The 20197-nt window shown below is 43.3% G+C and overlaps 1 protein-coding gene across 5 annotated transcripts in view; it reads left to right on the forward strand.

Annotated features, from left to right (window-relative positions):
- MYB (MYB proto-oncogene, transcription factor) overlaps window positions 1-12226 on the forward strand; it is a 35149-nt gene extending 22923 nt beyond the window's left edge. For 3 of the 5 annotated variants that reach the window (XM_074948465.1, XM_074948466.1, XM_074948467.1), the window contains one exon: window positions 10768-12223. In XM_074948465.1, the coding sequence (XP_074804566.1) occupies window positions 10768-10884 (117 nt within the window). In that variant the 3' untranslated portion in view covers window positions 10885-12223. Of the gene's footprint in view, window positions 1-10767 lie in introns of all 5 variants that reach the window. The other 2 variants (XM_074948464.1, XM_074948463.1) reach the window with 2 other exon arrangements.
- Window positions 12227-20197: the final 7971 nt, after the last annotated feature.

Below are 20197 nucleotides of genomic sequence, written 5' to 3' on the forward strand. Positions count from 1 at the left end.
CCGGAGTCGGCAGACAGCAGTGTGCCATTAAAAATTGGCTCGCGTGCCGTCTTTGGCACGCGAGCCATAGGTTGCCGACCACTGTTCTAGGGTGATATTTTCCAAAATGACTAAATGAAATAGGAAACCTGCACAACACGTTCAAAAGACCAGCCTGGGAGCTTAAATTCATAACTTTGCTAGACACTAAAAGTCATGGACTGAATAGAGACACTGGATTTATGGCTTATTACAAAACTCTGTAATCCACTAACCCCTCTTTTTATCCTATGACTACAGGGGTGTTAATGGACCACTCTACCTTGAATGGTCCCTTAGAATATGTGCTAACTACTTATGCTGAAAGGTTTCAGAGTAGCAGCCGCGTTAGTCTGTATTCGCAAAAAGAAAAGGAGTACTTGTGGCACCTTAGAGACTAACCAATTTATTTGAGCATAAGCTTTCGTGACCTACAGCTACATCCTATGAAGTGAGCTGTAGCTCACAAAAGCTTATGCTCAAATAAATTGGTTAGTCTCTAAGGTGCCACAAGTACTCCTTTTCTTTTTACTTATGCTGAACTATCTGTTTGCTCTTTCACTTAGCTGTGAGGCTCTTAGGGCTTGGCTACACTTACATTTTATAGCGCTCTAACTTGCTGGCTGGGGGGGGTGTGTGTGAAAAATAACCTCCCTGAGCGCAGCAAGTCAGAGCGCTTTAAAGCTAGAGAGAGCTCTCTCCCAGTGCTCACGCGCGACCACACTCGCACTTCAAAGCGCTGCCATGGGAGCGCTCCCGCGACAGCGCTTTGAAGTTTCCAGAGTAGCCATGCCCTTAGTACCTTTCCCAGACCTGAAGAAGAGTTCTGTGTAGCTTGAAAGCTTGTGTCTGTCACCAGCAGAAGTTGGTCCAGTAAAAGATATTACCTCAGCCACCTTGTCTCCCTAAATGACATAGGAGCAGAAATCCCATTGAAAATCAGCACTTGTGCTCCTTAGCAGTTTTTGAAAATCCCTCCCCGAGTGACTTACAAAACATTACTGTCTGGTGAATGGGATATTTTGATCTTTGGAAATATTAAATCAAGTTACATTTCCTATTTTGTCAAAGTAAATTTTTTCATTAACTGTTATCAACTAAGGGCCTTATTCTATTTTTGCTCCTTCCTCATATCAGTATCTGTGGAGAGTTTTGCTATATATACAGACTAATGTATCAGCCTAATTTCTGTACAAAATCTTGACACATTTCCATCAGACAAAAATGCTATTGCCTTCAGTGGGCATTAAGGATGCTCAGTGAGTTTTCAGCGCCTCTCAGGATTCGGCCAAAAAGGCATTTTACCCAAGTAGGGATGGAATAAAAACTGACTTAATAACTTAGCCTAATATTTAGTAACTGGGAAACTGAAAGAAGAACTAGTAGTAAAAAATACAAAAAACAAGTAGCTGACACAAGACACCTTGGAACAATAGTCCAAAGGTTAAATTCTTTTCTTCTCCATACTTGACAAAGAGACATTCAATGTTCAACCCAAATATAAAATAAAAATCAAGAATGAAGCTACAGGCTGAAATGCTTACCTATTATGACTTATCTGTTTTCCCCCCAGAGGTGAAATACAGCCATTTTATAGTGATACAGCATCAGGGTTTGACTTTGTGTCTCTCATAACAAATCCAAATTAGCATTAGTGACATGCAGATAAAGAACAAAAGAACCAAATTCATCCCTGGTGTAACTGTTGACATCAGTGGATTTACATCAGCAATGAATTTGGGCCAGTATATCTCTCTCCAACTTGTAGGGACAATTTTACTCTCATCAACTTCACTTCATCCACTACAGGAGGATCCTGTGTATGTAGTAAAAGCAGAATGTTTTCTAACAGGTATAAAACAGCTGAAACTCTTCAGTGCATAACCAGATTCAGTAAGCTTTCCCTTACATTGTTCCCCTCCCTGCTCCATTTTCTAAATGTTTCCTCCCTAGGTAGGTTTACTAGTAATCATAGAATCATAGGACGGAAGGGAAGGTCTTCTACTCCCATCCCCTGCACTCAAGGCAGGACTAAGGCTATGCCTAGACTACCACTGATGTTGGCAAAACTTATATTGCTCAGGGATGTGAATATTCCACCCCCGAGTGACATAAATTATGCCTGCAAAAGCATTAGTGTGCACAGCACTGTGTCGGCGGGAGAGCTTCTCATGCCGCTCATTGTGGGTGGATTAATTATGTTGATGGGAGAGCTCTCTCCAGTCGACGTAGAACGACTACGCGAGTGATCTTACAGCAGTGCAGCTGCATCGGTATAGCTGTGCAGCTGTAAGCTCTCTAGTGTAGACATAGCCTAAGTATTATCTAGGTCATCCCTTACAGGTGTTTGTCTAATCTGCTCTTTAAAATCTCCAGTGATGGAGATTCCACAGATTCCCTAGGCAATTCATTCTAGTGCTTAACTACCCAGACAGTTAGGAAGTTTTTCCTAATGTCCAACCTAAACCTCCGTTGCTGCAATTTAAGCCCATTGCTTCTTGTCCTATCTTGAAGAGGTTAAGGAGAACAATTTTTCTCCCTCTTTGTGACAGCCTTTTATGTACTTGAAAACTGTTATGTCCCCCCTCAGTCTTCTCTTCTCCAAACTAAACAAACCCAGTTTTTTCAATCTTTCCTCATAGGTCATGTTTTCTAGAACTTTAATCATTTTTGTTGCTCTCCTCTGGACTTTCTCCAATTTGTCCACATCTTTCCTGAAATGTGGCATGCAGAACTGGACACAATACTCCAGATGAGGCCTAATAAGCACAGAGTAAAGCAGAAGAATTACTTCTCGTGTCTTGCTTACAATATTCCTGCTAATACATCCCAGAATGATGTTTGCTTTTTTTTGCAACAGTTTTACACTGTTGACTTATATTTAGCTTGTGATTCAGTATGACCCCCAGATCCCTTTCCACAGTACTCCTTCCTAGGCAGTCATTTCCCATTTTGTATGTGTGCAGTTGATTGTTCCTTCCTCAGTGGAGTACTTGGCATTTATCCTTACTGAATTTCATCCTATTTGGAGAAATGGTCTGAAATGATATGTCCAGATCATTTTGAATTTTAATCCTATCCTCCAAAGCATTTGCAACCCCTCCCAGCTTGGTATCATCTGCAGACTTTATAAGTGTACTCTCTCTATGCCACTATCTAAATCAGGGGTGGGCACACTTTTTGGCCCGAGGGCCACATCGGGGTTGCAAAACAGTATGGAGGGCTGGGTAGGGAAGGCTGTGCCTCCGCAAACAGCCTGGCCCCCGCCCCCTATACGCCCCCTCCCACTTCCCACCCCCTGACTGCCCCCCTCAGAACACCCGACCCATCCAACCCCCCCGCTCCTTGTCCCCTGACCGCCCCCTCCCAGGACCCCCCACCCCAACTGCCCCCCCGGACCCCACCCACTATCCAATCCCCCCTGCTCCCTGTCCCCTGACTGCCCTGATCCCTATCCACACCCCCACTCCCTGACAGGCCCCCAGGGACCCCCGAACCATCCAACCCCCCTACTCCTTGTCCCCTGACCATCCCCTCCCAGGACCTATGTCCCTAACTGCCCCCCCCGGAGACCCCACCCCCTATCCAACCCCCCCCACTCCCTGTCTCCTGACCGCTACCTCTACCCCATCCAACCGCCCCCTGTCTGCCCCCTGGGACCTCCTGCCCCTTATCCAACCCCTCCCTCCCCCTTACCATGCCAGCGGCAGGACGGGCTTATTGGAAAGCCTGGGAGGTGGGTGTGCTCAAGCCGTGCTGCTCGCATGGTGGCATGGCTGCGGGGGACGGGCCGGACTAGCCTCCCTGGCCGGGAGCTCAGGGGCCAGGCAGGACGGTCCCGCAGGCTGGATGTGGCCCACGGGCCATAGTTTGCCCACCTCTGATCTAAGTCATTGATGAAGATATTGTAGAGAGCCAGACGCAGAACTGATCCCTGCAGGACCTCACTTGATATGTCCTTCCAGCTTGATTGTGAACCACTGATAACTAGTTTCCGGGAACAGTTTTATGCACCCACTTTAAAGTAGCTGTACCTGAAACTTTACTGCCCAGCCTGAAGCTAGACCCCGGCTCAAACAAACACCTTTGTTTATCGGAACACCCAGTTATCTGAAAGCTTTGGATGTCCCCCAAGCCGTTCAGAGTGTACTGTGTTTGGGCTTTATGTGATTGCTTAATTTCACCCAGAGTCCTTTCACGGTCATGATTCAAACAAAACTCCATTTCACTGCAGATGGAATTTTGCCTGAGTAAGGACTTCAAGAGATAAGACTTTGGGATAAGTCCTTACCCAGGCAAACTGATTCACTTCAGTGGTATTTTGTCCGAGGAAAGCCTGGCTCTGTAAGGACTTTAGGATTTGGCTGTTCAAGTGTAATATGCATGCTTTTAAAGAACATTTATATATTCACTAACATATCCACTAGTCCATCAGATAACAAGAACGATCACAAAATATACAATACCAGGGAAAGAAAAACAGGCTAAATCACAGACTGCGCACCCATTCCTGCAGTCTTCACTCTGGCAAAACACATCACCTCACAGCAGCCATTTTAAAATAGAAAACTTCTAAAAAAATTGATTTGTTTAGAAATAACACAAGGAAACTACATGTTGTACAAGCCCTACATGTTTAAACAGCACATTCTTAAACCTTGAGCTCCCATCACTTTCCTCTTTTTAACCACAGACTGACACCCTTCAGTTTGAATTTCCTGACTTTCAATGGTTTATGTCACAATCTTAATTTTCTTTTAAAGAATGAGTTTAATGCAAGTTAAAAACACAGTTACTTCTACTCTGGAGCCTTGTTAGTCTTCTCCAAGGGCCCTGGTTATGATATGACAGGATCTTCAATTTTCTCCTTTTTTATTTTGTGGAGTTTCTTACAGCACATTGAAGTTAGGCTAGAAAGCGAAACACATACACATGAGACCGCATATATAGCTTGCAGCAGAGGTCTTTGTGAAGAACCTGCTGGTGACTGGCTTTCTGGGGATATTGGGGTCATAAGGCCATATGTTTCCCTCTGTTCCCAGAGTGAAGCAGGGGATCAGGACAGCCCTAATCCCGCTAGAAGAGTTGAACTTTGTGTGGAGGGAAATGTGGCCATGATGTATAGTATATTTTCTGCTAGTTGGGTAGCCCCCTCTCTCTGTTCTATGGCTGATACACAGGCGCCCTGGCTTCCTTCAGTCGTGCAAAGCAGAGGAGGTCAGAAGTCGGGGGACAATCAGTCTGTGCAACAGTGTTCTCTCTGAGCAGCAGAACTCAGGTGCAAATGCATCAGAGGTGACTGCTGCCTTAACAGCTGTGGTTCCTTCATGCAGTTTTCAGAGACCACAGAAGGGGTACAGGCACATGGCAGCAGAGAAGCCATTGCAGCATTATCATGAGCTTTGAATTGAAATAGTGTAATCTAAAGGGGGAAGAAAAATCTAAAGGGAAAATCCTGAAGTCTTTACTTGGGAACAAAATCTGACAGGTGTTCAGTGTTTGCTCCATTATCCTTACCCAGGAAAACTCTCGTTGGTTCCAAATGTGAATATTGCCTGAAATAGGATTCCTATCACTACCAAATACTTGTTCCTAACATTGATATAATCAGTATAATAATAAAAGCCAAAGGGCCGTGACATTTTATTTTATTTAGCAAGAGTGGGCTACATATCTGTACAACTGGAAGAACACCAAGTTGGGGAGGGGATTGCTCAGTGCCCCAGTAAGAGCCAATGTCTACACCGCAGTTAAAGATCCGTGGCTGGCTCATGTCAGCTGACTTGGACATGCCGGGCTTTGGCAGTGGGGCTGTAAAATGGCAGTGTAGATGTTCAGGCTCAGACTGCAGCCCGTAGGGTCCCAGAGCCCAGGCTTCACCAGAGCCCAAATGTCTACAACACAATTTTATAGCCCTGCAAGCCCAATTCAGCTGACATGGGTCAGCCACGGGTGTTTACTTGCAGTGTAGACATATCCTTAGTGCTATTATATTGCTGCTACTTAAGCAAATTAGAACTGATTAGTCGCTAAGCAAATGAAGTACGATTGGTTTACAGTAACTTGACATCCACTTTAATCTTCACATGGAACTGATAAATAGCTAGTGAAAAAACATGCCTCGGTTCCAAATACTGATGAAATAGGGAAGCTTAAGGTTATATTTGATGGGTATTATGTTCTGTTAGGGAAATACTTTATTAGGGCATCTATTCTGCTGTTACTGTTAAGTAAGGAGCTCTGCATTTCTACTGTAACCCTGCTTCTAACGGCATGCTGTCACTGAGCCATAAAATATCAGTATAGGTTGCAATTAGTCTCAGTACCCCACATACTCTGTAAGTAGAGAAGGAGGGTAAAACACTCTCAGTAGTCTCACCCCTTAGAATGTCTGTGACAGTTTCTTTAATGTCAGAACAACTGGGCCAAATGCTGCTCAGATGCACCTGGGCAAATGTAGAGGAACATCAATAACTTCAGTGAAGCGATTGCAGATTTTCACTGGCCTAACTGAGATCAGAATCTGGTCCAGGGAGTTTTAAATATATCTTCCAATACGTGCCTTTGCCCAAGAGTTTTATTGTATTTCCATCAGTGTAGTAGCTCTGTATTACGTGACTACAGAAGTGCTTGTTGCGAGTACCTTTCTTAGCAGGTATAGTATGGTAATGCTGAAAGAACATGTTAAAAATATACAGACAGCATAATATAAGGAATTCATACTCTGGGCGCAGAAAGGCTAGTCCTGTCAGAAAAGCACCTTTGCACAGCCTTGTCTTGCCTTACTGTTCTGTTTTCTTTAAAGGATCCAAGTTTTTATTTAAAGTGCTTTAATTGGATATCCCAGTTAAAGCTTTAACAGTTTGTTTACAGTTCACTTCTGCCTGGGGCAGCTGAAGGCACATTACAGGATAAGTGAGATAATTCTTCTGCCAAGAGAAGGATGTCCTGGTAGGATTACTGATGCAAAAAAATGAACCAAGGAGAATGACATGGCTAGAATTGTACCACAGGTCTCTTAATTGTATGGGAACTCATGGTAGCATACTGTTTTTTTCCATTATTCTAATTTAAAGAGGGAAAAAACTGTCAGTGAAAGAACAAAAATACTGCTACAGAAATATTGGTAACGGAAGACTGAAAGAATTCTTACCCATATGCAGACTTACAGGCCTGATCCAGAGCCCCTTAGGCTTCAGTGGGCTTTGGATCATGCCCTAAAGCTTCTAATTATGGGCCCAATCCTTTAGTCTTTGTGCAGCAAAACTCCTGTTGACGGCAACAGTTTTGCCTATGCAAGGCACTGTCACGTGAGCTGTGAAACAGGGACGGTAATGGCGGCTCTCTAAAAGGTGTATTATAGCGTCTGGTTCTGACCCGTTTCCTTTATGTCTCTAGCTTTCTGCTCAACCCCTGTCCCTTTCTTTTAATCTTTTGATGTGAGTATTAGGCTCTGCTTTCTGCACTCATGTTGAAATTCTCTTGAAACTGAGCCCTGCTGACACTTTTGCTGAGCTGATTCATTGTGCTTCTCAGCCTCCAAGTTGCTTTTCCCTCTTTACAAAGTGGCTTCTTGGACTTTTTATTCACATCCGGAAATGTGCTCTGCCTGGGTTGTGAGACCTAACAATCTGTGCCAAGAGTGGAAGTGGAGTTGCCTGAGTTCAGATGACTTTAACACATGCCTCCAAAAGTGAGCTGCAAGGCTGGCAGAGCAAAGGCATTGTGCTTTGTTAGGGGCTTGTTCTAACTTTCTTAAAACATTATCTGAATACCAAACGACAAGAGTGAAAACTTGAATAGAAATCACACAGGTACTTTGGTCCAAATTCCGTGGTCCTTATTCAAACAAAACTCATACTGACTTAAATTGGACTAAAGAATTTGGCTGTTCATGGGTACTTTGTGGGGGGAGGGGGAGGGAGAATTAATGAAGTCTAAATTTCTAGTACAGATAGAAAACATATTAGAAGTCAGATTCCGCCATCATATGAGTTCTGCTCTATAGACATAAGTCACTTAAAACTGATGCATGTTGTGGATCCACTGAATTCTCCTCTACCCCTCATAATATTTGTGTGCCTGATCTAACTCTGCTTCCTCATTGTGGCATGGGAGACAACAGACACCAAAAGTAGGGTTTGGTATTGTTTCGTTGGATTCTTCCATCTTGACACTCACTTAAATGAAGGCCAATGTGGTAAAAATGTTATTTAATGCTTTTTAAGTGGAATAACAGACATGTAGCAGCCTGCTGAGATATGGAGATGGCAGGATACATGGGTTTTTAAACACATACATCTCTTAATGCAAAGAGCCCAATGTAAAAATACCTGACACTCAAGAATCGTTTATGAAATTGGGACACTCTCTGCATGATTTTAGTTCCATGTTTAAAAAATTGTCAGCTTGTGACAGATGGAATCTTGCTGCCATATGTTTTCAGCTATTTAAAGGAAGACTGAACCCACTTTTGTAGACCAGCACATTGAAACTTCAGAAGCTCAGAAGGAAAATGGAGACATACTTTTGTCATTTAAAACATCAGACTTCTGGAATGACCAAACAGGGGAAAGTTTTCTTTCAGCTATTTACTAGAGACCAAATTTGACCCTGTAGTAAAATCGGTGGCGTTACACCAGAGATTAATTTGACTCTTTTGAGAGAGAATCCAGAAATGTGGGGGGTAAACATTTCACAAGCACCTAAGTCACTTAGGTGTCTAACTCCCATTGAAAGTCAATATAACTAGGTTTCTCAATGACTTAGGTGCTTTTGAAAATTGAACCCTGGAAGCTGTTTACCTAAAACATACAAGGAAGTTGCAGCATTTTGAGGCATGTCACGTGTGTCTCTGTGAAGTGAAAAGTATGTCACACCTGCTTTTCAGCTGTGGTATGTAATCTAGACGGAGTCACACCACATGGTGTATGACAAGATGAGGTTGGGTTGAACTAGGTGTACGACATGTCTCTTCACAGATACATGCAGAGCCTAATGATTTCATGTCTGATCTAGCACTCCTTCTGGGTGGGGGGACTTTACTGGAAGTCAGTGGGAGTTTTGCATGCAAAAAGACTGTAGGATCAAACCCAACATTTGGAATCTAAAAATAAATCGGTGAAGGCAAAAAATAAATTTAAAAAAGAAAAATCCAGATATAATATGATGTGCACCAGCCTTCACCTGGATTCCACTGTTTATGTGTTGTATCCCTTTCCCTCCACTGGTCATTTATTCTCTCTCTTTCGGATTGTAAACCCTTTTGGGCAAGGAGTACATCTGCGTATGTGTTTGTACAGCACCCTTCACAGCAAAGTTTTTATTGGGGATATTTGTTAAATGTTATCTAGGATAACACGTGTATGTAATCGTTCAAATTATATACTGGGTTCCATGGCTTTTCACATCAAACCTAAATGTGTCTCAAATAACAGTGTTCCCAGTTAGGATGATAGTCTATATAAATTCAGGTTGGAGACTAACTAAGGAGCCTATTATGTGTTCGGTAGGCCAAAACAAGTACCTTAAACAGCACATGCTTTAAGCTAGAGTCCTAGAATTAGGGCAAATAATGACCATGTAATTGAACAGTGTGGATCCTGAAATGTACAAGATGCTGCATGTTGCAGGCAAAGGAGGATTCGTGTTTGTTTCTGCTGATTTGGCCACACTTTTAGATCTTCAGGCAATCAGGAGATCCACCAACTTGGTTGTTAACAACAGGACAGTTCCCCTCTTAGCAAACAATTTTGAAGCAAGTAATTATGTTTAGATGTTTGGAACACAGAAATTTGTATGGCTAGCACTGCCTAATAATGCAGTTGTGTGTTTAGGTGGTAAATTGTCCTGGCAAAAGTGTTAGTTTGAACAACAAAAATAGATCAGAGGAAAAATGTGTGTGTTAGTAAATTCCAGGAGCTGAAATTCCTACACTACTTATGGCTCCAGGCAATGAAGAACATTTCACCTGTATAGTGAGTAAACAAACACACTGTGCGCAGCCCTCACAGTGGATATGTTTATCTCAGTGTAACACTGTACTGAACAGTCTCCAGTCCCTGTAAATAATCCAAGAACTGAAATGTCTTCAATTATAATTAGCCTGTTATTTCTGCTGAAAGCCAGTTCTCCCCCTCCTCCTTTCTGCTAAAGTGGATCTGCGACTGGGTATGTGCTAATCACTACGCACAGGCAAAAGTGGCTAAGAAGGTTGAACTATTTGTTAGCTGCCGTCATGATCATCAAATCTGGTTGAGGGGTGCAGAGGCAGGTAGAATCTATCTTTATAGTCTAAAAATCCAGCAGGAATTTACATGTGCGTGTAGTTTTTAAATCTGTCAGAGCAGTGTTCGGGTTAACCTGCAAAGAACATCTCTAGTTAGGCCTTTACTAGAAAGGCAAGAGAAGGGAACTCTCTGAAGATACTCTTGTACAGAGGAAAGACAGCCTTCTAAGTCTCAGGAGATTTGAGTTCCATTCTCTGCTCTGCCTGTTTGATCGTAAATCATTTAATCTCTTTCTCTGCCTCAGTTACCCATCTGTAAAATGGAATAATATTTCCTTGGTATATCTTGTCTAATTAGATGTTAAATTCTTCAGGGCGGGGGACTGTCTCCGAGTATGTTTGTATAGTGTCTAGCACCTTGGGGTCTGATCTGAGTCGGGGCCTGGAGGTGCTACCGTGATACAAAAAAATAAATAATATTCTACCAGACCCTAACTTCTCTCCTTGTTTTTAAAATTTAGCACCTGAGCAATGCCTGGGAATCAGCATCCTGTGGGAAGATAGAGGATCAGATGATCCTCACCGAGCAGGCACGCAAATACATGAATGCATTCTCAGCACGGACTCTGGTCATGTAAAGGGTCTACAGACAAGCATTACGGTTTTCAAAACACTTCACGTTGACCTGGAATTCACCGTTCCTCTACATGGAAACTTTTCGCGAATGGGAGAAGAACATATTTTTGTTGTGGTACAACAGTTGGGAGCAGCACAAAGTGCATTTAGTCACGGAGCATATTCTTGTTGGATTTCACCCAACTTAAACGGATTTTTTTTAAATAAATGACACTTGCCTAAATTATTAGGTATTGAATTTTAATCAACGAATTATTATCTTAATGCAGACTTTTAAAAATCAAGTGATTGTTTTTGTACTTTTTCAGATCAAGCAGACATAATACACCAGTATTGTTATTTCAGTGACAAACCGTGTGGGGTTTTTATAAAGAGCAGGTACTCAGACAGTTTTATTCTGAATCACTGAACAAAATGCATTGGTACAAAATACTGCAATAAAAAAGCATTACTACAAACGCTAGTCATTACAAAGGGGGAAACTGATCAAGATTGTGAATGCTCAAAAATCCATACCGTTTGAAGTACTATTTGATTTTGTTATGGTTTTAGACCACTTATACATTGTGTGTTTCTGTTTTGGGGGGATTTTTATTAGCTTGCTTTAAAAATTATTACTGTATGAAACATAGATTTATGAGAGCAAATTATATTTTTATTCAGTAATTTAATTTTGTAAATGCCAAATGGATACTGTGTTTTGCTGCTATGGACTTTAGCATGTAGACGTGCTGCTAGTGTAAAAGGGGCAGTACAGCTTTATATGGAAAGAAAACAAACTTTGGTGTTAGCTAATTGACTCTGCACTAGCATTTCAGACCTTTTTATTTTATTTTTTTATATATTTACTTTCCCCCTCCCCCTTTTTTTATAAGCAATACTTTTGAACACTGTTCCTGGGAGATTTCTTTTTTATTTTTTGTCTGGTTGTGTTTTGTTTCTCATTGGTTTGTAAGAGCATGCATTGCACCTTCATATGTTTGGGAGAAAGCTGTCTTGTTCATGTTGTCTGTTTCGTTCCATGGTTAGCCTAATTGTTCCCTAACTTGGGTTTCACATACTGAATCAGGTTCTTAGAAATGTATGGTTCTTTATACTGCCGTACCAAACCTCTACCGATCTGGCAAGAACACTGTTTTTTTTTGTTTGTTTGTTTGTTTGTTTGTTTTTAATAAGACTCTGACTTCGCTGCCTTAATAGCATTTGGTGCAGCTTCATCTGCACTTAATTTTTGGTATGACAATGTACTGCCTTGTAGATAAATAAAGTGTGTCCTTTTTTTACTTAAATTCGCTTAGTCTCTGAAACTTGCTCCTATTAAACATTATTGTCAGAAATAATATTGCCACCATCAGATCAACGGGACTTTTTCCCTTGAGGCCAATGGGACAATTAGGTGAGTAAGCAGTAGCAGGTTGGGTTCTGCCTCAGTCCAGTATATAGTAGTAGTATATTCTTAGTAGCATTCTAAGAGTAGGACCTTGTTCAGACCTGAAGGGCCTCATCCTGGTACACAGTCAACACCCTCAACTCTTATTGACCTTTATGGGAGTCAAGGGTGCTCAGCTTCCAGCAGATTCAGGCCTGAAAGCTACAGCCACACCAAAAAACAGAGTAATCTTGGCAACTGAGGGGCTAGCAGCAGCTTCTATGCAAAACTGGTGCTCTGCTGGGCTATTGTCCAGTTTATTTGCGTCCTCCCATTTGAGACTGGCATACCAGATGCAATAAAAGCAATATCCTGGGTGCATATACTGCAGCAGGACGTCCATGCGTACTTTTTTACATGGCTCAAAATCTAACCCAAAGAGATCAAAATCTAACCCAAAACTCCTAGTGAGTTTCATGGATAAGTGATCAGGCCTGTAGGGCCAGATCCAGGAAAGTGCGGAGGAGAATCACCCTCCCTAGGTTTAGCTGGAAAATGAGGGCACTCTGCCCCTTGCTCTATCAGCTTTTCAAGAGATGCTATCATACAAGTCACTATTAAAACTATCATTCAGCTTACTTAACTGTTGCAGAACACCCTGTGCTAAAAATTCAAGTTGATGCAGGTGTTCCAGAGATACATTGGTGTAAATGAGAGCAGAATTTGGCTCCATCTGAGAGACAATTTAACATAATTTGAGGCTCAACCTACTAAGTCTCTAAGAACCAGGGCTAAGATCCACACCCTGACTCTAGCCCCTTTACTCAAGGTAAAAGGGCTGGAGCAGTGTAAAGGAGCTCTTAGAGCCCCATATCCCCTTGCGGGAGGGTTCTCCCGGTACAGGCACGGTGGTAGGTCGCCATAAGGTTGCCCTTCAAGGATGCCCTTTGCAAGCTTTGGCACATGGGTGTGCTGGGGCGGGAGGCGTATGGCAGGGTGGGCCTCTGACACCAGCGCTGCAGAGGGTTGCAGGGAATGCTGCAGCCCATAGGCCAGCCCGGAGAGACTTGGCCTCGTGTAGACAGGTTCCCCAGGGCTGCCTAAGTTACTTTGGAGGCCCCTCCAGTCCCCAAAGCAGCCCAGTATAATACAAGGTCAAAAGATGGCTTGCAGCGACCTTAGCTGCCTTCCTTCTGTGCTGTGACTAAGATGTGCAGCACAGTTTCTCGCCCAGGTCATCTGGTGCCCCTCCAGAGGCACAGTTCAGGGAAAGGCGAGGGCCAATGTGACTTTGCAGCCCCTTTGAAGAACCTGCATTCTTGGGTGCTTTTGGCCCCTGGTGTAAGTAGGAGCAGCCACAGGCCAGCGGAGGGCTGCTTACGTCAGCCTTACGCTGCCCACACGCTGGGGGAATTGCTCAGCCTCCTGCAGCTTATTTACTGTCTTTGTAGTCTGCTACAGTGGGGGATAGCACCGACCCTCCGCCATGGGGGCATGAAATTGTTTATCCAAAGTGAGAGAGGGGGCTGCAGGATTTCATGGACAATGAAAAGTGTTCTATTTGTGCATGTTACAGCTTAAGTAAGGCTTTGAAGCTAAAACAACCCCAAACTTATGCTAGGTCTCTCATTTCACTGAGAAGCCTGCCCCTGGCAGTGAAGGTCTGCACTCCTAACTGCAAAGCACTGCTGGTTTTTGAGAGCACGTTACTGTAACCATCTAGCCAGGGTTTAGCTAAATAGAGAATCTGGAGGTTTGCTCTGGAAATACCCAGCATTGGAACTTTCATCTTTTTGCAGAGGACTAATCGCCCTAACATGGCATGCAAACATCGTTTTAATAGGTGCCTTATTTATGGTGACAGTTATAGCTAATAGGTAGGAAAACTCTTCCTTTTTCCTTTCACTCCTTTTATTGAAAATGCAAAACACTCAGCAGATTAAGCCTGATTTGCATAGAATTCTGCATTCATGTGGATCTTGGAATGAACAAGAGAACAGGCTTTGTTTGAATGCTGTGGCCCACATATTTGATTATTCATTTTTTTCTACCAACTTTCACTGTGCTTGCTCTTCAAAATAAAGGTTAAATCCTGCTTGCCGTGTTCACCTGAACAGTTCCCTTCGGTCAAATTCTGCTCAAAGAGTAAAATACACCCCCTTGCAGAGGCTCAGCATAAGTCCTATGCATTAGTTAAGCAGCATTCAAACCCTCTCTTGAGGTTGTAAGTGGTCTTGGCAAGAGGTAATTGGCTTAGTGCCAATTCAGCTTCTGCACTTGGGTGAATTTACCCCCGACTGTTGGAAATATGAAGTCACTCCAGCAAAGTCAATAGTGTACGTGAAAGTAGAATTTGGCCCACTGAGATTCAGTCAAGTTATTCTGCATTTAATTAGGAGCAGAATTTGGCTCAAACATCTATGAACCGTTTTACAGCCCTGCAATTATAGGTTCATAACATCACCAGTGTGAAGGCTTTTGAATTTTGCAAAGAATTATATATATGTATATTATTTAAGCAGGGGGCACTAATTTCAAAGGTGTTATTTTGTCTCGGGTGCGGGGGGGGGGGTTATTTTAAAAAGAGGCAGAGGAGCAGTGAAACAGTAACAGAAAATACCAGCCCATGAAGCAGTTTTCCAGCAAGCTTTGCAATTTTTTACCTGTCCTCAGTGCATTGTTCCAGAATAGTGCATTTTCTGTGCAAGAGGTTCCAGGTTCAAATTCTGGAAAAGACTCAACTATGTGAGAGCTACCATCTTGGACTGCGGATCTCCAGAGCGAAAAGTATAAGTCTGTACATCTTGAGCTAAAGAGCCACTCTCTCCTAGCTAGTGGCTGTAACGGATTCACATCTGCAGTGGATCAGACACCGCAGGAGACCCATAACACAAACTGACCACTGGGTTACATCTCGCTACAAAAAGCTGGAGGAAAAATATTTCCCAGGTGTTCATTATTTTTACCGCCTTGCATGGTGTCAGGTTTCAGAGTAGTAGAAATGTTAGTCTGTATCAGCAAAAACCCTCTTCATTCAGTCACCAGTCATTTAGCCCATGAAAGCTTATGCCCAAATAAATGTATTAAGTCTCTAAGGTGCCACAAGGACTCCTCGTTGTTTTTGCTATTACTTTTACCCTCACTCTCTTGGTCCTAATGTATTCTCCCTAGCCATCCTTTTGGCATTGCTCCTTCGCGCTGGCCGGCCAGGCAAGTGGTTGACTCTAGAACAGTGGTGTTCAACCATTTTTTAATTTGTGGACCCCTAAAAAATTTTGAATGGAGGTACGGACCTCTTTGAAAATCTTAGACACAGTCTGCGGACCCCCAGGGGTCCATGGGCCACAGGTTGAAAACCACTGCTCTGGAGCAAACCGCAACCCCACATGGTCAATCATTTAAACCAGGTGGTTTATCCACCCTTTCTACCTTCCCCTTCTGCCAGATTAAATTCTATATCAAATCATTCCCCTATGCAGGGGGCAGAGGAGGAAGGATTTAGTTTATAGAATAAACCAGGCTGTTTCTACTAGGAAGAAGAAAATGAGTTAAGGAGAGTAAGTATTATGGTTTTTAAACACTGTTCTGCATCCTGCTTGGCTGCTTTTTCATTATTATGGGAGGAGTCAATCAATAGAGCAGACAAGCATTGCCAAGAATCAGTGTGTCTGAGGTATGATTTTAGCTGAGCAGCCAAGGAGAGGCAGCCTGGCCAAATCTTTCAATCCTCAGGACTCATGTCTTTAATTCAAATTAAACTGATCATTCCTAACCGACTAGAGTAGTTGTTGTTGTTGACCTCTTTTTTTTGGACTTGACACAGGCGTCTAGGCAGTTTTCACTGCAGTCCCTGGTGCCAGTGTGAACTCACAACCTTCTTTTCCTGCCAGAAAGAAACAGCTAGAGCTTTTCCTTTGGATGACTATTGCGTTTTAAATGAGTGAGGATATATCATCCAGAGCCAAATTCTGCCCTCAGAAATGCAGGCACATTAATAGGGCTGGTTATACAATTCAAAGTTAGCAATTTATTCAGCACGTTTGATGCTTTTTATTCATAAACTATCTGCAATCAAATTAAATTTGTTATGTATTTAATATGGTTCTACAAATCATTTTTACAAACATACTTGGGTCTAAGAACTTTAAGTGAATTGTTCATAGAAAGTATTTGGGCAACTAATCAGAATTCCTTATACTGAAGTTTGTGATTGGTCACCTAAGTCACATGGTGCTGCTATTTCTGTTCCTTGATTGAATAGCTTAACATTTATGAAATACTTTGACTTTTGTCAGAAACAAATTTCATGGGGAAACAAATTTTGTTTTTTGATTAATCACAAATATGTAACATTTACAAACATTTATCTGAATTTTTTTTTTATTTTTTTTGGTCAAATGAATATTCACAAACAGTGCCTAATAACGTTTCTAATTCAGAAAAGTGTTCATAAACAAATTTTTACACTATTTGACCAACTCTACACATCTCCCAATTATTTCCAGTGTAGCACATAACTAGAGCACTGCTGATGCCAAATACATCAGGAAGTTTGAATGGCTGAACACAGATGGGCATGAATGCATGTATACTCCTCTGTTTGTCATTTTCTAGCGATAATGTTTCACTTACTCTCAAATCAACAGACGTGGGCACACTCTAAACTTGAGGGGATGGTAAGGCATGGGTTTGCAATACAGTACCTATATTCCCAATAACCACAGGTTTTGATCCTAGAAGCACTACTCCAACTTTTGTAGGTAGATAAAATATGGACTGTCCAATTCATCATGGGGTTGTGGGGAAGTGGTGGCGGGTCTGTTGGAGGGAACCTTAACAATGGAGTGTCCTATTTGCATTGCATGGACATTAGAGTTTCCATAGCCCTTTTCATATATAGGGCTTTGCCATTATGTCTTTGGCCAGCAACGTCCCCTGCATTGCTGTGTATGGATGGCTGTGAGTAGACAGTTTATGACGTGCTTAGGTCTGATCAATAAAGAGAGGGAAAGGAAATGCCTCTTCTGCAGTTTTAACCATAGCCCCTGAATACCGTAACATAGCCACACATGAGCACAGATAGAATATGATCAATAAAAGCTGTTGGTATTGAACTGTGGCACAAGACTGGTGTCACTAGCATAGGAGCAATGAAGAAAGCGTATGAAGCTTTGGCTGCTTTCCCTGACACAATCTGCATCCTGTGATCGCCTAAACCCAATGACAATGGTTCTGCATCCCTCAATGGAGCCTCAACCCCTCTGTGGTGTGGTTTGTTTCAAAGAGAAAAGTAAAGAGCCAAACAAAATACAACAGGGATTACCTCAGCCAGAGAAAAGGCAAGCCAGGGCTTACTTCAGCTCCTTCCAAAGCAAAGGTCTTAGCTACATCTCATTTCAGTCATGGAATAAAGAAGAGCAATATTTTCTTTCTTCTTTTGCCTTTCAGTGCCAGTCATGTTTCTAGCACTCCTCTCTTGCTGGTAGACTTAGCCACCACAGCACATCTGTGTGATAGGGCCTGAGCCAAAGCCCATTGAGGCCAATGAAAAACCGCATTGACTTCAGTGGCTTTCGGATCAGACCCACACAGTACTGGGCTAGAAAATATTAATTGCCCACAGCTGACTCAGCCCTGCACTCAGGGAAGGTACCTGTGGTTCTCGCTACAGTATTTCTGAAGTGCTTGCTATCTTGGTGTCTAAGGGCTTGTCTTCACTGCAAAGTTAACTTGAGTTGTAACTCAGGTGTTGCTGCAACTCACATCCCACCCATACACAAAAACCCTTAACTGGAATTGGCTGGCCCATCAGGAGACGTCGGCTGAAGCTTGAATTAGCACAACTCATCAGCTGCTTAGCAACTACTTCTGCAATGTGGGCATAGGCTAGCACCATTTGAGTGCTGCTAGTCCTCCAATGCCTTCCCGCAATCCCCACCATGTGCTCAGAAATGGCCAGACTAGTTGTCCCGCAGTTTCCTGGTAAACAATTCATAGAGTGGCTCAGCTTATGCAGGGCTAGGCACCACGGGATGTGTATCTAAATGGCTTAGTGCCACATCTGAGTGAGTGCAGTGCCTATGGGTGGCAGGTATAATAGGCCAGAGGAAGCGAAGCCTCCCCTGGCACAGCCACTGCTGACTGGCTGCCAGATGCCTGGGCGGTGTGGTGGTCCCGCCTGCACTCCTCCTCTTCTCCTCCCCACTCCACCCCTTCCCCGAGGCCCCCACTGCCTGCCCCTGCCTGGTGAATCTCTCCTGTCCTCCACTCCGCCTCCTCTCTCTGGAAGTCCCAGCCACTCGCCAAGTCCCTCCTCTCCTTCACCCCCCCTCCCTGAGAGGTCTCCCTGCCCGCCGCATTCCTCCTCACTCCGCCCTCGGATGAGCAGATGTCCCGATTTTATAGGGACAGTCCCAATTTTGGGGTCTTTTTCTTATGTAGGCTCCTATTACCCCCCACCCCGTCCCGATTTTTCACACTTGCTGTCTGGTCACCCTACCCCCCCTCTCCCCCCTGATGGGGAGAACAATGGAGGAGAAGAGGGATGAGGGGAGTGGTGGGCGAGGGAGCCTCGTGGGCGAGGAGAGGAGCAATGTGGTGAGTGGTGGTGGCCAAAGGAGGGTGGAGTGGGGAGGGAGCAGAGGCCTAGGGCAGAGCAGGGGCAGGGACGGAGTGTGCGGGGGGCATGGGAGGAAGAGGCAGGACAGGGAGCTATCCTCCCCCAGGGGAAGCTTCATCTGCCGCCTACGGCAGCGCCAGTATCAACCCAGCAGCTGGAGTTTTGTTTCACAGCGTGGCCACTTTCACTAGAGCTAGACAAACTTGAGAAGAGTAACTTGAGTGTAGATAACTTCAGTTAACTCTGCAATGAAGACATAGCCCTAGCTTCCTCTAACCAAAATAGGATTAACCCTTCCCTTGCCAACCTCTGATTGGAATCTATATACTTTGTCACAAAACCCATAAAAATACAACTGCAGCTCATATAGTGAAAGAAAACCATCACAGAAACTATGGTGTATATATCCTATGCACCTCAACTGTAAAAACAACGTGTCCCAGCTCAGCTTTGGATTGTCTGCATTCAACCAGCGTGGCATAGTCTGAACGTTTAGGTCTCAAGAACAGTGTGAGGTGAAAGGGATAAGTCTGACACACCTGCCCTATACTTCAGCCTTAGGCATCATAAAACTGCACCCCCCCCCCACCTATTTGATCTTTAAAATAACATGCTGGATTATTTTCCTAGTGTTAAGCTGTCACTTCTACGGTTTGGGCATCTTTCTAACTTCCAAAAAACCCCTGCTACCATCCACTTCGGCATTGGATGAATGGAGCAACCACCTTTTTGATATGACAGCTTGAATGGATGGACTGTTAAATTTAAAGTGATACCTTGGTTTGCCTCCCTAACCGTCAGACTGACACAAGCTCCTTTTGCTTCCTCTTTAACTGACTTTGTTCAAAGGATTTCCAAACCAAGAAATAAACTCTTGTTAAAAAATTTATCTTGAAATAAAGAAATCCCATCTGAAAGGCCAATTTGTCCAGGCTGTTTAAATTTTCAAGTACTTGTGTGTCATGCCAGAGAGACTCATGATGCTAGAACTGCAGTCTGGTTACATTGGCATTACCTGCCTAGGACGGGGTCGAAAGTTCACAAGGAAATTGAAATATATGGAAGAAAGGAGAAATTCATTTCACTACATTTAGAATAATTTAAACTTAGGTTTTCTATTCATTATGTACATCAGTGGGGAGAGGGCTGACCTACCTACTGCTCTAGTGGCATTTAGAGAATACATTGACGAGGATGATATAAGATATTATAGAGAAGAGAAGAACATAATTGGAGGATGTGGAGCTCCAGGTACAACTCACCGTCTCCCTGAGCTACAAAGGACTAGGACTGCTCCAGTGACAGTGTATATGCTGCTCTTTGAGAA

This window comes from Natator depressus, chromosome 3 (genome assembly GCF_965152275.1).
Source record: "Natator depressus isolate rNatDep1 chromosome 3, rNatDep2.hap1, whole genome shotgun sequence".
NCBI classification, from domain to species: Eukaryota; Metazoa; Chordata; order Testudines; family Cheloniidae; genus Natator; species Natator depressus.